Here is a 14,908-nt window from a genome sequence, read left to right as displayed (position 1 = left end):
AAGTTTATAATTAAAGTTACTGGTTATTCTATTTATTACAGCAAGAAAAAATGTTTCATGGAATTGACTTTGAAATATATTCCGAGTTCCTTCATTGTCACTGAATCAAAACTGTGGAGCTCACTACTCAAGGAAGGAGTTGGGTCATAGTGTTTTAACAATGCTGCTGCCACTTGCCAAATGAGAGGAAGTTTAATTCAGGGCAGAGAAGACAAAAGATTGTACTTTTCTCCCACTTCTACATTTGAATTGCTGCCATCTCCAGTCTATTTCAACTAATTCCCACAACTACTGCTTTACTGCTCTGTAAGAAATAGTGAGACATTCAAGTACCAGAGGGAGTTAAGGTGAGAGGGGGAAACTCTAATTGATATTTACAAGATAAGTTTTTTTTTAAAGACTGAGTGGTAGGTGCTTGGAGCACACTGCTAGGAGAGGTGGTAGCAACTTTTAAGAGGCATTTGCACTGGCACATGAACAGGCTGGGAATGGAGAGATATGGATCATGGGCAGACAGATGGCATCATGGTCTGGTGAAGCACTGAGGGCAAAGGGGCCTCTTCCTGTGTTGTACTGTTCTAAAACATACCCCAAACAAAAGTATTTGAGTTTGCTTAACTGAGTAATGAATGTAGATGTAGTTTAGATCCAGTTCATGGACGAATATTTGTATCCTAATTTGGCTATGCTGTAGCTTTCTTTGTGGAATAAATCATCCTTGTTTTGCTTTTAGGAGCAACAAGGGAACTGTTGGGAATTCTGTCACTACAATGTTGCACAACAACTACTCAACTGTTGACAAGCCCTTGACTCCAAAAAGCTCTAACCAGAAAGCAACATCTCTTAAGTAAGTTCACTATTTTCAATATTAGTGGAAATAAGATTAGTTTTAAATCCTAGTCTGATCAGCCAGTTATAAAGCTGATAAAGTTATAAAGTTATAAACATGTTTATGAACATGTTATTCCTGTTTAGACTAGCTTTATTGATGTATATTAAAGGGAATACCAGATTTCAATACAAAGGATTATTACCGTGCTGTATCTCTATATAAAATTCCAGTTCGAGGGTTTTTTTTTGGAACAAGTTGATCCAATGTATATTTCCAATAAGAAGGATAGAGCTTTTGGGCTCAGGGTTGAACTTTATTGGCCAACAGCAGAAATCCCCCCAGCAAAACAAAATGATTTACTGCTTTGGACTAAAGTTCAAAATAAATTTATTGTCAAAGTACAGCAATGTCATCATACTGTGGTGCTAGAAAGTTTGTGAACCCTGTAGAATTTTCTCTATTTCTGCGTGAATATGACCTAGAATGTGATCAGATCTTTATGTAAGTCCTAAAACTAGATAAGGAGAACCTAATTGAATAAATAACACAAAACCATTATACTTGTTCATTTATTTATTGAGAAAATTAATCCAACATTACATGTATTTGTTGAAAAAGGTATGTGAACCTCTGGGGTAATGCCTTCACAGAAGTTATTTGGAGTCAGGTGTTCCAATCAATGAGATGCGATTGGAGGTGTGGGTTGTAGAGGTGTCCCGCCTTTATATATTTATTTATATATAAAAAACACAAAGTCAGGTTACTGACAGAGCCTGCTCTTCTCAAGAAAGATCTGTTTATGTGTACTTTGCCTTGATCAAAACAACTTTCAGAGGACCTTGGAAGAAGAATTGTAGAAATACATGGAGCTGGAAAAGGCTAGAAAAATATTTCTAAAGACCTGAGTATTCATCAGTCATAGTAAGAGAAATTGTCTACAAATGGAGGAATCTCAGTACTGTTCCTCGTCTCCTGAGGACAGGGCGTCCTGCAAAGATCACACCAAGAGCAGAATGTGCAATGCTGAACGAGGTGAAAAAGAACTGAAGGGTAACAGTAAAGGACCTGCAGAAATCTCTGGAACTTGCTAAAGTCTCTGTTCATGTGTCCACTATAAGAGAAACACTGAACAAGAATGGTATTCATGGAAGGACACCACAGGGAAAACCACTGCTCTCCAAGAAAAACATTGCTGCACATCATAGATGGCGGTTCTGTGGACGTGAAAAAGAAACCAGGATGGTAGTTTGCTTCCCAGGTGCCAGCATTTGTGATGTCGCTGAGCGCGTCCACAATACCCTGAAATGGGAGGGTGAACATCCGGAACTCGTGGTACATATTGGTACCAATAGCATACAGTGGCATGCAAAAATTTGGGCACCCCAGTCAAAATTTATGTTACTGTGAATAGCTAAGTGAGTAAAAGATGACCTGATTTCCAAAAGGTATAAAGTTAAAGATGACACATTTCTTTAATATTTTAAGCAAGATTACTTTCTTATTTCCATCTTTTACAGTTTCAAAATAACAAAAAAAGGAAAGGGCCCAAAGAAAAAGTTTGGGCACCTTGCATGTTCAGTACTTAGTAACACCCCCTATGGCAAGTATCACAGCTTGTAAACGCTTTCTGTAGCCAGATAAGAGTCTTTCAATTCTTGTTTGGGGAATTTTTGCCCATTCTTCCTTGCAAAAGGCTTCTAGTTCTGTGAGATTCTTAGGCCGTCTTGCATGCACTGCTCTTTTGAGGTCTATCCACAGATTTTCGATGATGTTTAGGTTGGGGGACTGTGAGGGCCATGGCAAAACCTTCAGCTTGCGCTTCTTGATGTAGTCCATTGTGGATTTTGAGGTGTGTTTAGGATCATTATCCTGTTGTAGAAGCCATTCTCTTTTCATCTTCAGCTTTTTTTTTACAGACGGTATGATGTTTGCTTCCAGAATTTGTTGGTATTTAATTGAATTCATTCTTGCCTCTACCAGTGAAATGTTCCCCATGCCACTGGCTGCAACACAAGCCCAAAGCATGATCGATCCACCTCCGTGCTTAACAGTTGGAGAGGTGTTCTTTTCATGAAATTCTGCACCCTTTTTTCTCCAAACATACCTTTGCTCATTGGGGCCAAAAAGTTCTATTTTAACCATCAGTCGACAGGACTTGTTTCCAAAATGCATCAGGCTTGTTTAGATGTTCCTTTGCAAACTTCTGACGCTGAATTTTGTGGTGAGGCTGCAGGAAAGGTTTTCTTCTGATGACTCTTCCATGAAGGTCATATTTGTGTAGGTGTTGCTGCACAGTAGGACAGTGCACCACCACTCCAGAGTCTGCTAAACCTTCCTGAAGGTCTTTCGCAGTCAGACTGGGGTTTTGATTTGCCTTTCTAGCAATCCTACGAGCAGTTCTCTCGGAAAGCTTTCTTGGTCTTCCAGACCTCGACCTCCACTGTTCCTGTTAACTGCCATGTCTTAATTACATTACGAATTGAGGAAACGGCCACCTGAAAACACTTTGCTATCTTCTTGTAGCCTCTCCTGCTTTGTGGGCATCATTTATTTTAATTTATTTTACTTTACTTTATACTTTATTGTCGCCAAACAATTGATACTAGAACAATACAATCATCACAACGATATTTGATTCTGCGCTTCCCACTCCATGGATTACAAATATTAATATTAAAAATAGTAAAAATTAGTAAATATAAAAATTTAAATTATAAATCATGAATAGAAAATAGAAAAATGGAAAGTAAGGTAGTGCAAATAAACCGAGAGGCAGGTCCGGATATTTGGAGGGTATGGCCCAGATCCGGACCAGGATCTGTTCAGCAGTCTTATCACAGTTGGAAAGAAGCTGGTTCCAAATCTGGCCCTACGAGTCTTCAAGCTCCTGAGCCTTCTCCCGGAGGGAAGAGGGACGAAAAGTGTGTTGGCTGGGTGGGTCATGTCCTTGATTATCCTGGCAGCACTGCTTCGACAATGTGCGGTGTAAAGTGAGTCCAAGGATGGAAGATTGGAGATTGAAAATTTTCAGAGTGCTAGGCAGTTGCTTAGAGGAGCTCTTGGCTGCTGATTGTTGGGACAAGTTTTGACGAGAAAGGGTATTTATAAAGCTTTGAAATTTGCATCACCTGGCCTTTCCTAACAATGATTGTGAACAAGCCATAGCCCTAACAAGCTATTTAAGTTCTGAGACCTTGGTAAAAGTTATCTGAGAGCTCAAATCTCTTGGGGTGGCCAAACTTTCACATGGTGCTCCTTTCGTTTTTCCACTCTAAAATTGTACAAAACAAAAATAATACACTAATCTTGCTTAAAATGTTGAAAAGAATGTTTTATCTTTAACTTTATGACTTTTGGAGATCAGTTCATCATCGATTCACTTAACTATTCACAATAAAAGAAATTTTGACCAGGGGTGCCCAAACTTTTGCATGCCAACGTAGGTAGAAAAAGGGAGGAAGTCCTGAAAGCAAAATACTGGGAGTTAGGAAGGAAGCGAAGAAGCAAGACCTCAAAGGTAGTAATTGTGGGATTGCTGCCTGTACCACGTGACAGTATAGGAATAGAATAAGGTGGAGGATAAATGTGTGGTTGAAGGATTAGAGTGGGTGTAGGGATTCGGATTTTTAGATCATTGGGACCTCTTCTGGGGCAGGTATGACCTGTACAAAAAGGATGGGTTGCACTTGAATCCGAGGAGGGGGGCAGTGTGGGGGGGAGACCAATATCCTGGTCGGGAGGTTTGCCAGTGCTACTGGGGAGGGATCCTGGTTGGGACGTTAGCCAATGCTATTGGGGAAGGTTGAAACTAGATTTGCAGAGGGGTGGGAACTGAAGTGAAGAGGCAGAGGATGGGGAGGTTGGAGCACAAGTAGACACAGCTTGTAGGGAGTTTTTGAAGAAGGATCGGCAGATGTTAGAGCAAAGATGCACTCAGCCTGATGGTTTGAGATGTGTCTATTTTATTGCAGAGAGTATCATAAACAAGGTGGATGAACTTAGAGCGTGGATCAATACATGGAACTGTGGCATTGTGGCCATTACAGAAACTTGGATGTCTCAGGAGCAGGAATGGCTGCTGAGTGTACCAGGCTTTAGATGTTTCAAAAAGAACAGAGCGGGAGGCAAAAGAAGTGGGGGCATGGCATTGTTAATTAGGGATAGTTTCACAGCTGCAGAAAAGGAGGAAGTCATGGAGGGATTGTTTATTGAGTCAGTGTGGGTGGAAGTCAGAAACAGGAAAGGGGCAATAACTCTACTGTCTCTTTTATAGCCCCTCCAAAAGTAACAGGGATATCGAGGGGCAGATTCTGGAAGGGTGCAATAATAGTAGGGTTGTTCTGATGGGAGATTTTAACTTTCCTAGTATTGATTGGCATCTCCTGAGTGCAAGGGGTTTAGATGGGGTGGAGTTTGTTAGGTGTGTTCAGAAAGGTTTCCTGATGCAATATGTAGATAAGCGAACTAGAGGAGAGGCTGTACTTGACCTGGTATTGGGAAATGTACGAAGTATGTAGAAAATGAAAATAAAAGCTTATGAAAGGTTCAAGAAACTAGGTACTGTTATAGCTCTGGAAAATTACAAGGTTGCTAGGAAGGAGCTTAAGAATGGAATTAGGAATGAATGAAATTTATTTTGGTCAGTACAAACAACAAAAAACATCATTGTCAATAATGATTTCATAAGACAAAATTACAACAAAAAAAACATAGATATTCTTTAAAACAGACTGAAAGAGTGTTGGCCGAAACTACAGCTTATTATTACCTATCCCTCTTAGTAATACAACAACATATTTGGCGTCAATCATAACATCAAAACAAAAAATTTCATAATCTTTTAACACAAAATCCAATTCCAAGTATCATGTATCATTTATTTACATTACTCCCATTCATTTTAAATCATGTATTTTGTATTTGTTCATTAAATTATTTTTAAATAATTTTTTAAACTTGTGCATGTTTTTAAATTCTCACTACAACTGTTCCATAGATTCACCCCTCTGACTGAAATACAATGATTTTTTACATTTGTTCTTATCCTTTGTTTTTGAAATATACATGTTCCTCTCAAATCATGTTGACTTCCTCTCATTTTAAACAACCTTTGGATACTTTGTGGTAGCTGTCCATTTTTTACTTTATACATAATTTGTATTATTTTAAAATTATGAAATCTCTGAATTTTAAAGTGTTTAGTTGAATAAATAGTGGATTGGTTGGCTCATAATAACTTGTCTTATTTACAATTGGTATGACTTACTTTTGGAGTAGAAAAATTGAGTTTGTATTTGTTTTGTATGTATTTCTCCATACCTCTGCTCAGTATGGGACTCTAAATGAACAGTATAATGTATACAAAGATTCCTGATTTAAGAAGTTTTGTGCTTTGTACAGTATTACAATAGATGTTGACATTTTTGCTTTGACATAATTTATATGTGGTTTCCAGCTTAATTTATTATCTATTACCACTCCAAAAAATTTTGTTTCAGATACCTTATCAATTTCAACATCATTTATTCTAAGTTTACTATGTGAGTTTGGTACATGGTTTCCAAATATTATGAATTTAGTTTTATTTAGATTCAGTGATAACTCGTTAGTATCAAACCATTTCTTTATAATTTTTAGTTCTTTCTCCACTGCATCCAAAAGTTGTTTCAGATGTTCCCCACTACAAAATATACAAAATCATCAGCAAATAACATACATTTTAATGTCTGAGAGACCATACATATATCGTTCATATACAAAATGAACAGCAATGGACCAAGCACTGGAGGGGCCATGAGCAGGCCTTGGTGAGCAGGATTAAGGAAAACCCCAAGAAATTCTACAAGTATGTGAAGAGTAAGAGGATGAGCGGCTTGAGAATAGGACCAGTCAGGTGCAATAGTAGAAATGTGTGCATGGAGTGGGAGGAGGTAGCAGAGGTTACCTAATGAGTACTTTACTTCAGTATTCACCAGGGAAAAAGACCTTGGCAGTTGCGGGGATGACTTACAGTGGACTGAAACGCTTGAGCATTAAGAAAGAGGATGTGCTGGAGCTTCTGAAAAGCATTAAGCTAGATAAGTCACCGGGACTGGATACCCCACTCTTCTGTGGGAAGCAAGGGAGGAGATTGCTGAGCCTCTTGCGATGATCTTTCCTTCATCAATAGGGACGGAAGAAGTACCAGAGGATTGGAGGGTTGCAAATGTTGTTCCCTTGTTCAAGAAAGGGAGTAGAGATAACTCAGGAAATTATAGACCAGTGAGTTTGACTTCAGTGGTGAGCAAGTTGATGGAGAAGATCCTGAGAGGCAGGATTTATGAGCATTTGGAGAGACATAATCTGATTAGGTATAGTCAGCATGGCTTTGTCAAGGGCAGATCGTGCCTTACGAGCCTGATTGAATTCTTTGAGGAAGTAACAAAACACATTGAAGGTAGAGCAGTGGATGTCGTGTTATAAGATTCCCCATGCAAGGCTCCTTCAGAAAGTAAGGAGGCATAGGTTCCAAGGAGACCTTGCTTTGTGGATCCAGAACTGGCTTGCCCACAGAAAGCAAAGGGTGATTGTAGATTGTTTGTATTTTGTATGGAGGTCGGTGACCAAAGGTGTTCCGCAAGGATCTGTTCTGGGACCCTTCCTCTTTGTGATTTTTATAAATGACCTGGATGAGGAATTAGAAGGCTGGGTTAGTAAGTTTGCTGATGACACAAAGGTTGGGGGTGTTGTGGATAGTCTGAAGAGTTGTCAGAGGTTACAGTGGGACAGCGATAGGATGCAGAACTGGGCTGAAAAGTGGCAGATGGACTTCATCCCAGATAAGTGTGAAGTGGTTCATTTTGGTAGGTCCATTTGAAGACAGAATATAATATAAATGGTAAGACCCTTGGCAGGATGGAGTAACTGAGAGATCTTGGGGTCCCTGTCGATAGGATATTCGAAGCTGCTGCGCAGGTTTACAGTGTTGTTAAGAAGGCGCATGGTGTGTTGGCATTCATCAACCATGGGATTGAGTTCAAGACCTGTGAAGTATTGTTACAGTTATATATGACCTTGGTCTGACCCCACTTGGAGTACTGTGTTCAGTTCTGGTCACCTCGCTGCAGGAAGGATGTGGATACTATAGGGAGAGTGCAGAGGAGATTTACAAAGATGTTGCCTGGATTGGAGAGCGTACCTTATGAGTGTTGGTTGAGTGTACTTGGCCTTTTCTCCTTGGAGTGACTGAGGATGAGAGGTGAACAAGATGATGAGGGGCGTTGATTATGTGGATAGCTAGAGTCTTTTTCCCAGTGCTGAAATGGCTAACACGAGGGGCCATAGCTTTAAGGTGCTTGTTAACAGGTACCAGTAGACAATAGACAATAGGTGCAGAAGTAGGCCATTTGGCCCTTCGAGCCAGCACTGCCATTCACTTTGATCATAGCTGATCATCCACAGTCAGTATCCAGTTCCTGCTTTATCCCCATAACCTTTGATTCTGCTATCTTTAAGAGCTCTATCCATTTCTTTCTTGAAAGCATCCAGAGACGTGGCCTCTACAGCCTTCTGGGGCAGAGCATTCTGTACATCCACCACTCTCTGGATGATGGATTTTCTTTTTTCTTTTTTCTTTTTTCCTCAACTCCGTTCTAAATGGCCTACCCCTTATTCTTAAACTGTGGCCTCTGGTTCTGAACTCACCTATCAGTGGGAACATGCTTCCTGCCTCCAGCGTATCCACTCCCTTAATAATCTTATATGTTTCAATAAGATCCCCTCTCAGCCTTCTAAATTCCAGAGTATACAAGCCCAGTCGCTCCAATCTTTCGACATATGACAGTCCCGCCATCCCGGGAATTAACCTTGGGAACCTACGCTGCACTCCCTCAATAGCAAGAATGTCCTTCCTCAAATTTGGAGACCAAAACTGCACGCAGTACTCCAGGTATGGTCTCACCAGGGCGCTGTACAGCTACAGAAGGACCTCTTAGCTCTTATACTCCATTCTCCTTGTTATGAAGGCCAGCATGCCATTAGCTTTCTTCACAGCCTGCTGTACTTGCATGTTTGGTTTCAGTGACTGATGTACAAGAACACCTAGATCTCGTTGTACTTCCCCTTTTCCTAACTTGACTGCATTTAGATAATAATCTGCCTTCCTGTTCTTACCATCAAAGTGGATAACCTCAGGTTTATCCACATTAAACTGCATCTGCCATGCATCAGCCCACTCACCCAGCCTGTCCAAGTCACCCTGCATTCTCATAACATCCTCCTCACATTTCACACTGCCACCCAGCTTTGTGTCATCGGCAAATTTGCTAATGTTACTTTTAATTCCCCCATCTAGATCATTAATATATATTGTAAACAGCTGCGGTCCCAGCACTGAACCCTGCAGTACCCCACTGGTCACCGCCTACGGTTCCGAAAGGGACCCATGAATCGCTACTGTTTGTTTTCTGTCAGCCAGCCAATTTTCAATCCATGTCAGTACTCTGCCCCCAATACCATGTACCCTAATTTTGCCCTCTAATCTCCTATGTACCGAAGAGATGTCAGGGATAAGTTCTTCACACAGAGAGTGGTGGGTACGTGGAATGCACTGCTGGCAGCGGCGGTGGAAGCAGATACAATAGGGTCTTTTAAGAGCCTCTTAGATAGGTACATGGAGCTTAGAAAAATAGAGGGCTATGTGCCAGGGAAATTCTAGGCAGTCTGTAGAGTAGATTACATGGTTGGCACAACATTGTGGGCCGAAGAGCCTGTAATGTGCTGTAAATTTCTATGTTCTATCTCAAGTTTGCAAAAGGACCATCTGGATGTTCTACAATGTTTCTGGGACAATGTTCTGTGGACAGATGAGACAAAAGTTGAACTTTTGGGCAGAAATGAATACTGCTGTTTGGAGGGAGAAGGGAACTGCACACCAACACCAAAATCTCATCACAACTGTGAGGCCTGGTGGAAGGAGCATCATGGTTTGTGGCTGCTTTGCTGCCTCAGGGCCTGGACAACTTGCAATTGTTGAGAGAGCAATGAATTCAAAATTTTATCAAGGCATTTTACAGTGGAATGTCAGGATAGCAGTCCATCATCTGAAGCTTAATAGAAGGTGGATAATGCAACAAGACATTAATCTGAAAGACAAGAATAATTCAACAACAGAATGGTTTATGAATGGCCAAGTCAAAGTCTTGACCTTAATCCTATAGAAATGCTGTGAAAGAACCTGAAACAAGCAGTCCATGCAAGGTGCCCACCAACATCCCGGAGTTGAAGCAGCTTTGTAAGGTGGAATGGCCTAAAATTCTTCCAAACTGATGTGCAGAACAGTTACTGAAAACATTTGGTTGACATTATTGCTGTACAAGGGGGTCATACCACTTACTGAAAGCAAAGGTTCATATGCTTTTTCCAACAAATACATGTAATATTGGATCACTTTTCTCTATTAATAAATGGAAAAAGTACAATGTTTCTTGTGTTATTTATTTAATTGGGTTCTCTTTATCTAGTTTTAGGACTTGTGTGAAGATCTGATCACATTTTAGATCATATGTATAAATAAAGAAAGTTCTACAGGTTCACAAGCTTTCTGATACCACTGTATGCAACCCTGAGTTTCATTTTCTTGCAGGCAAACTCAATAAATCCATAACATAATCAATGATAGACTGCAGAAACTTGGACATTTAACCAGTGTGCAAAAGATAACAAACTTTGCCAATGCAAACAGAAAGAAATACTACTAATAATTAATAAATAAGCAATAAACATGGAAAACATGACATGAAGATTCCTTGAAAGTGAATCCATAGGTTGTGGGAACATTTCAGTGAATGTACAGATGAAGTTGGGTGAAGTTATACTTGTCGCCAAACAATTGATACTAGAACGTCCAATCATCACAGCGATATTTGATTCTGCGCTTCGTGCTCCGCGCTCCCTGGAGTACAAATTGATAGTAAATATTAAAAATTTAAATTATAAATCATAAATAGAAAATAGAAAAGGGGAAGTAAGGTAGTGCAAAAAAACCGAGAGGCAGGTCTGGATATTTGGAGGGTTCGGCCCAGATCCGGGTCAGGATCCGTTCAGCAGTCTTATCACAGTTGGGAAGAAGCTGTTCCCAAATCTGGCCATACGAGTCTTCAAGCTCCTGAGCCTTCTCCTGGAGGAAAGAGGGACGAAAAGTGTGTTGGCTGGGTGGGTCATGTCCTTGATTATTCTGGCAGCACTGCTCCGACAGCGTGCGGTGTAAAGTGAGTCCAAGGACGGAAGGTTGGTTTGTGTGATGTGCTGGGCTGTGTTCACGATCTTCTGCAGTTTCTTCCGGTCTTGGACAGGACAACTTCCATACCAGGTTGTGATGCACCCTAGAAGAATGCTTTTTACGGTGCATCTATAAAAATTAGTGAGGGTTTTAGGGGACGGGCCAAATTCCTTTAGTTTTCTCAAGAAGTAAAGGCGCTGGTGGGCCTTCTTGGCAGTGGATTCTGCTTGGTTGGACCAAGTCAGGCCATTTGTGATATTGGCCCTGAGGAACTTAAAGCTTTTGACCTGTTCCACTTGCGCACCACCGATGTAAATGGGGTCGTGTGGTCTGCTACTCCTTCCGAAGTCAACAACCAATTCCTTTGTCTTGCTGATGTTGAGGGATAGGTTATTGTCTTCGCATCATGCCACCAGGTTCTTAATTTCCTCTCTACTCAAACTCTTCGTTGCCCGAGAATCGGCCTATAATTGTGGAGTCATCAGCAAACTTATAAATTGAGTTCGATGGAAACTTGGCTGCACAATCATGGGTGTACAGTGAGTACAGCAGGGGGCTGAGTACACAGCCTTGTGGGGCACCGGTGCTCAGAGTGATTGTAGAGGAGAGCTTGTCCCCTATTTTTACAGCCTGGGTCCTGTCTGTGAGGAAGTTGAAGATCCAGCTGCAGATCTGAGTGCTGAGGCCCAGGTTCTGGAGCTTAGGAATCAGTTTACTTGGAATGATGGCATTACAGGCAGAGCTGTAGTCAATGTTATCCCCTTTGGTTCAAGAACCTAATGGTTGAGAAGTAATAACTGTTCTTGAACCTGGTGGTGCGAGTCCTAAGGCTTCCATACTACCTTCCTGATGGCAGCAGTGAGAAGAGAGCATGTACTGGGTGCTGGGGGTCCCGTTACAGCAGTGAAGAAAACTATTGAGCCCATCGAATCCAGGCTGGCTCCTTGTTGAGCAGTCAGTTACTAGCTAGCACAGTTATGAGCTCAACGTTTACTCTGATAATGGAATGAGCTTAAAATATAAGTGTTGGCATTGTGTAAGAGAAGATTTGATTTGTATACACTAACAAGTTCAGTCAAGAACAGTAATGCAGTTTTCACTGTCTTGTGACTCAAAAGACGAGTGCTCAGTGTTTTTGGGTGAAATTGTCACTTCATGTATATACACTCAGTAGCCATTTTATTAGGGATACCTATACATCTGCTCTTTAGTGCAAATATCTAATCAGGGAACTCAGTGCCTAAAAACGTGCAGACATGGTCAACAGGTTCACCAGATCAAGCATTAGAATGAGGAAAAAATGTAATCTAAGTGACTTTGATCATAGAATACTTCTTGGTGCCAGAGGGGGTGGTTTAAGTAATCTCAGAAACTGCTGATCTCCTGAGAGTTTCATGCACCACAGTCCAGTTTACAAAGAACGGTGTGAAAAACAAAGGGCATCCAGTGAGTGACAATTCTGTGGGTGAGAGAGGTCAGAGGAGAATGGCCATGGTGTGCAGAAGAACATCTCTAAATGCACATCATGTCCAAACTTGAAATGGATGGGCAACAGCAGCAAAAGACCACGAACATATGCTTAGTGGTCACTTTATTAGGTAGAGAGCCTGTACTACATAGAGCTAGATAACTATAATGTGTCACCTCTGTGCCTACTGAAATTCAGTATTCCCTGCCTGTATTTCAAATCCCTAAGACCATAAGGCATAGGAACAGAATTAGGCTATTTGGCCTATTGTGTCTGCTCCGCCATTCTATCAAGACTAATTTATTATCCCTCTCAGCTCCATTCTCTTGCTTTTTGCCTGTAACTTTTGACACCCTTATTATTCAAGAACCTATCAATCTCCACTTTAAATATACCTAATGACTTGGCCTCCGCAGCCTTCTGTGGCAATGAATTCCACAGATTCACTACTCGCTGACTGAAGGAATTCCTCATCTCTGTTCTAAAGGAACGTCCTCGTATTCTAAGACTGTGCGCTCTGGTCCTAGGCTCCCCCACTATTGGAAACATCCTCTCCATATCCACTCTATCTGGCCTTTCAATATTATACTTTATACTTTATTGTTGCCAAACAATTGATGCTAGAACGTACAATCATCACAGCGATATTTGATTCTGCGCTTTCCGCTCCCTGGATTACAAATATTAAATATTAAAAATAGTAAAAATTAGTAAATATTAAAAATTTAAATTATAAATCATAAATAGAAAATAGAAAAATGGAAAGTAAGGTAGTGCAAAAAAACTGAGAGTCAGGTCCGGATATTTGGAGGGTACGGCCCAATATTAGATGGGTTTCAATGAGATTCCTCCTCATTCTTCTAACCTCCAGCAACTGCAGGTCCAGAGTGATCAAATGCAGCTCATACATTAACCCTTTCATTTCTTGGATCATTCTCATAAGCCACTTCAATGCCAGCACATCCCTCTCCAATGCCCATATACGGTACACAGAACTGCTCTCAGTACTCCAAATGTGGTCTGACCAATGCTTTATAAAGCCTCAGCATTACATCTTTGCTTTTTTATTCTAGTCGTCTCAAAGTTTCTCTGACTCCAGCTAGAAAAAGTACAAGTTATCTGGATTGCATTACTATGCTGCCTCAAATTTATACTCTACATGAAAAATGAATATTTAGCATGGTACTAATGTCTGTTTGGAAGCTCAGTATCATATTCAGGGTTTAGTTAATTCTCTTCAGTGGGTGGAATTCCAGAAGTGAGTGTGCAATTGTCAGTGTTACGTGCTGAGTATCAAATATATGCATAAGTTTTGAATACGTGAACTTGTTTTAATGTTGGTAATGTGAATTGAGGGTCTGAATACCAACCACTTTCTCTGAATGCAGAAAATAATGGCATACCTTGATGTAATTAATTGAAAGGGAAATTTTGCAAACAACTGCTTAATTATGTTGAGCAATACTAGTTTGCCAGAGGATCATTCAGACGCTTAGTTGCAAACGCCATCAGGTGTTCGGCAAGATGTTGTAAGCTTAGGAAATTACAGTCATAACTATCTTTAGACATGATAAAACAAATATGTTTTATTTGTTGCAATTGTACAAGTGATTTGATAAAGAGATGGGCTTAAAACACCTAAAATTTGTCCACGGGGCCGGCACAGTAATGTAGCAGGAAGCGTAATGCCTTAGACCGCAGCTCTAGGATCATGGTATCATTTCTCTCTCTGTCTGAAGGGAGTTTCTTCGTTCTCCTCGTACCAATTGGGCATCTTCTGGATTCTTCGGTTTCCTCCCACATTCCAGAAAGACACGGTTAGAGTTAATGAGTTATGGGTATGCTCTGTTGGCACTGGAAGTGTGGCCACACTTGTGGGCTGCCCAGCACAATCCTTGCTGATTTTATTTGATGCCAACAATGCTTTTCACTGTATCACGCACAATATGCTGGAGGAACTCATTAGATCAGGCAGCATCTATGAAAATCAATAAACAGTTGACATATTGGGCTAAGATCCTTCATCAGGACTGGAAAGGAAGGGGGAAGACACCAGAAATAAAAGGTGGGGGGAGGGAAGCTGGGAGGTGATGGGTGAAGCCAGGTGAGTAGGAAAGGTAAAGGGCTGGAGAAGAAGGAATCTGATAGGAAAAGAGGGTAGACCATGGGAGAAAGGGAAAAAGGAAGGGCACCAGGGGAGGTGATCGGCAGTCAAGGAGAAGAGGTAAGAGGCTAAAGTGGGGAAAAGAAGAAGAAAGGAGGGGAATGGAAATATTTTTTTACCAGAAGGCAAAATTAATATTCGTGCAAACATGAGGAAATCTGCAGATGCTGGAATTTCAAGCAACAC

The 14,908-nt window shown here is 40.8% G+C and overlaps 1 protein-coding gene across 1 annotated transcript in view; it reads left to right on the top strand.

Moving 5' to 3' along the window:
• The window catches only part of cep131 (centrosomal protein 131), a 149,693-nt gene that overhangs the window by 34,528 nt on the left and 100,257 nt on the right, over window positions 1–14,908 (top strand). The window contains exons 6-7 of the mRNA XM_072242397.1: window positions 734–847; window positions 9,617–9,842. Of these exons, the coding sequence (XP_072098498.1) occupies window positions 734–847; window positions 9,617–9,842 (340 nt within the window). The remainder of the gene's footprint in view (window positions 1–733; window positions 848–9,616; window positions 9,843–14,908) is intronic.

The sequence above is a fragment of the Mobula birostris genome, chromosome 24, assembly GCF_030028105.1.
Source record: "Mobula birostris isolate sMobBir1 chromosome 24, sMobBir1.hap1, whole genome shotgun sequence".
NCBI classification, from domain to species: domain Eukaryota; kingdom Metazoa; phylum Chordata; class Chondrichthyes; order Myliobatiformes; family Myliobatidae; genus Mobula; species Mobula birostris.
Note: the sequence above shows the minus strand (reverse complement) of the source record. Positions and strands in the feature narration are given on the sequence as shown.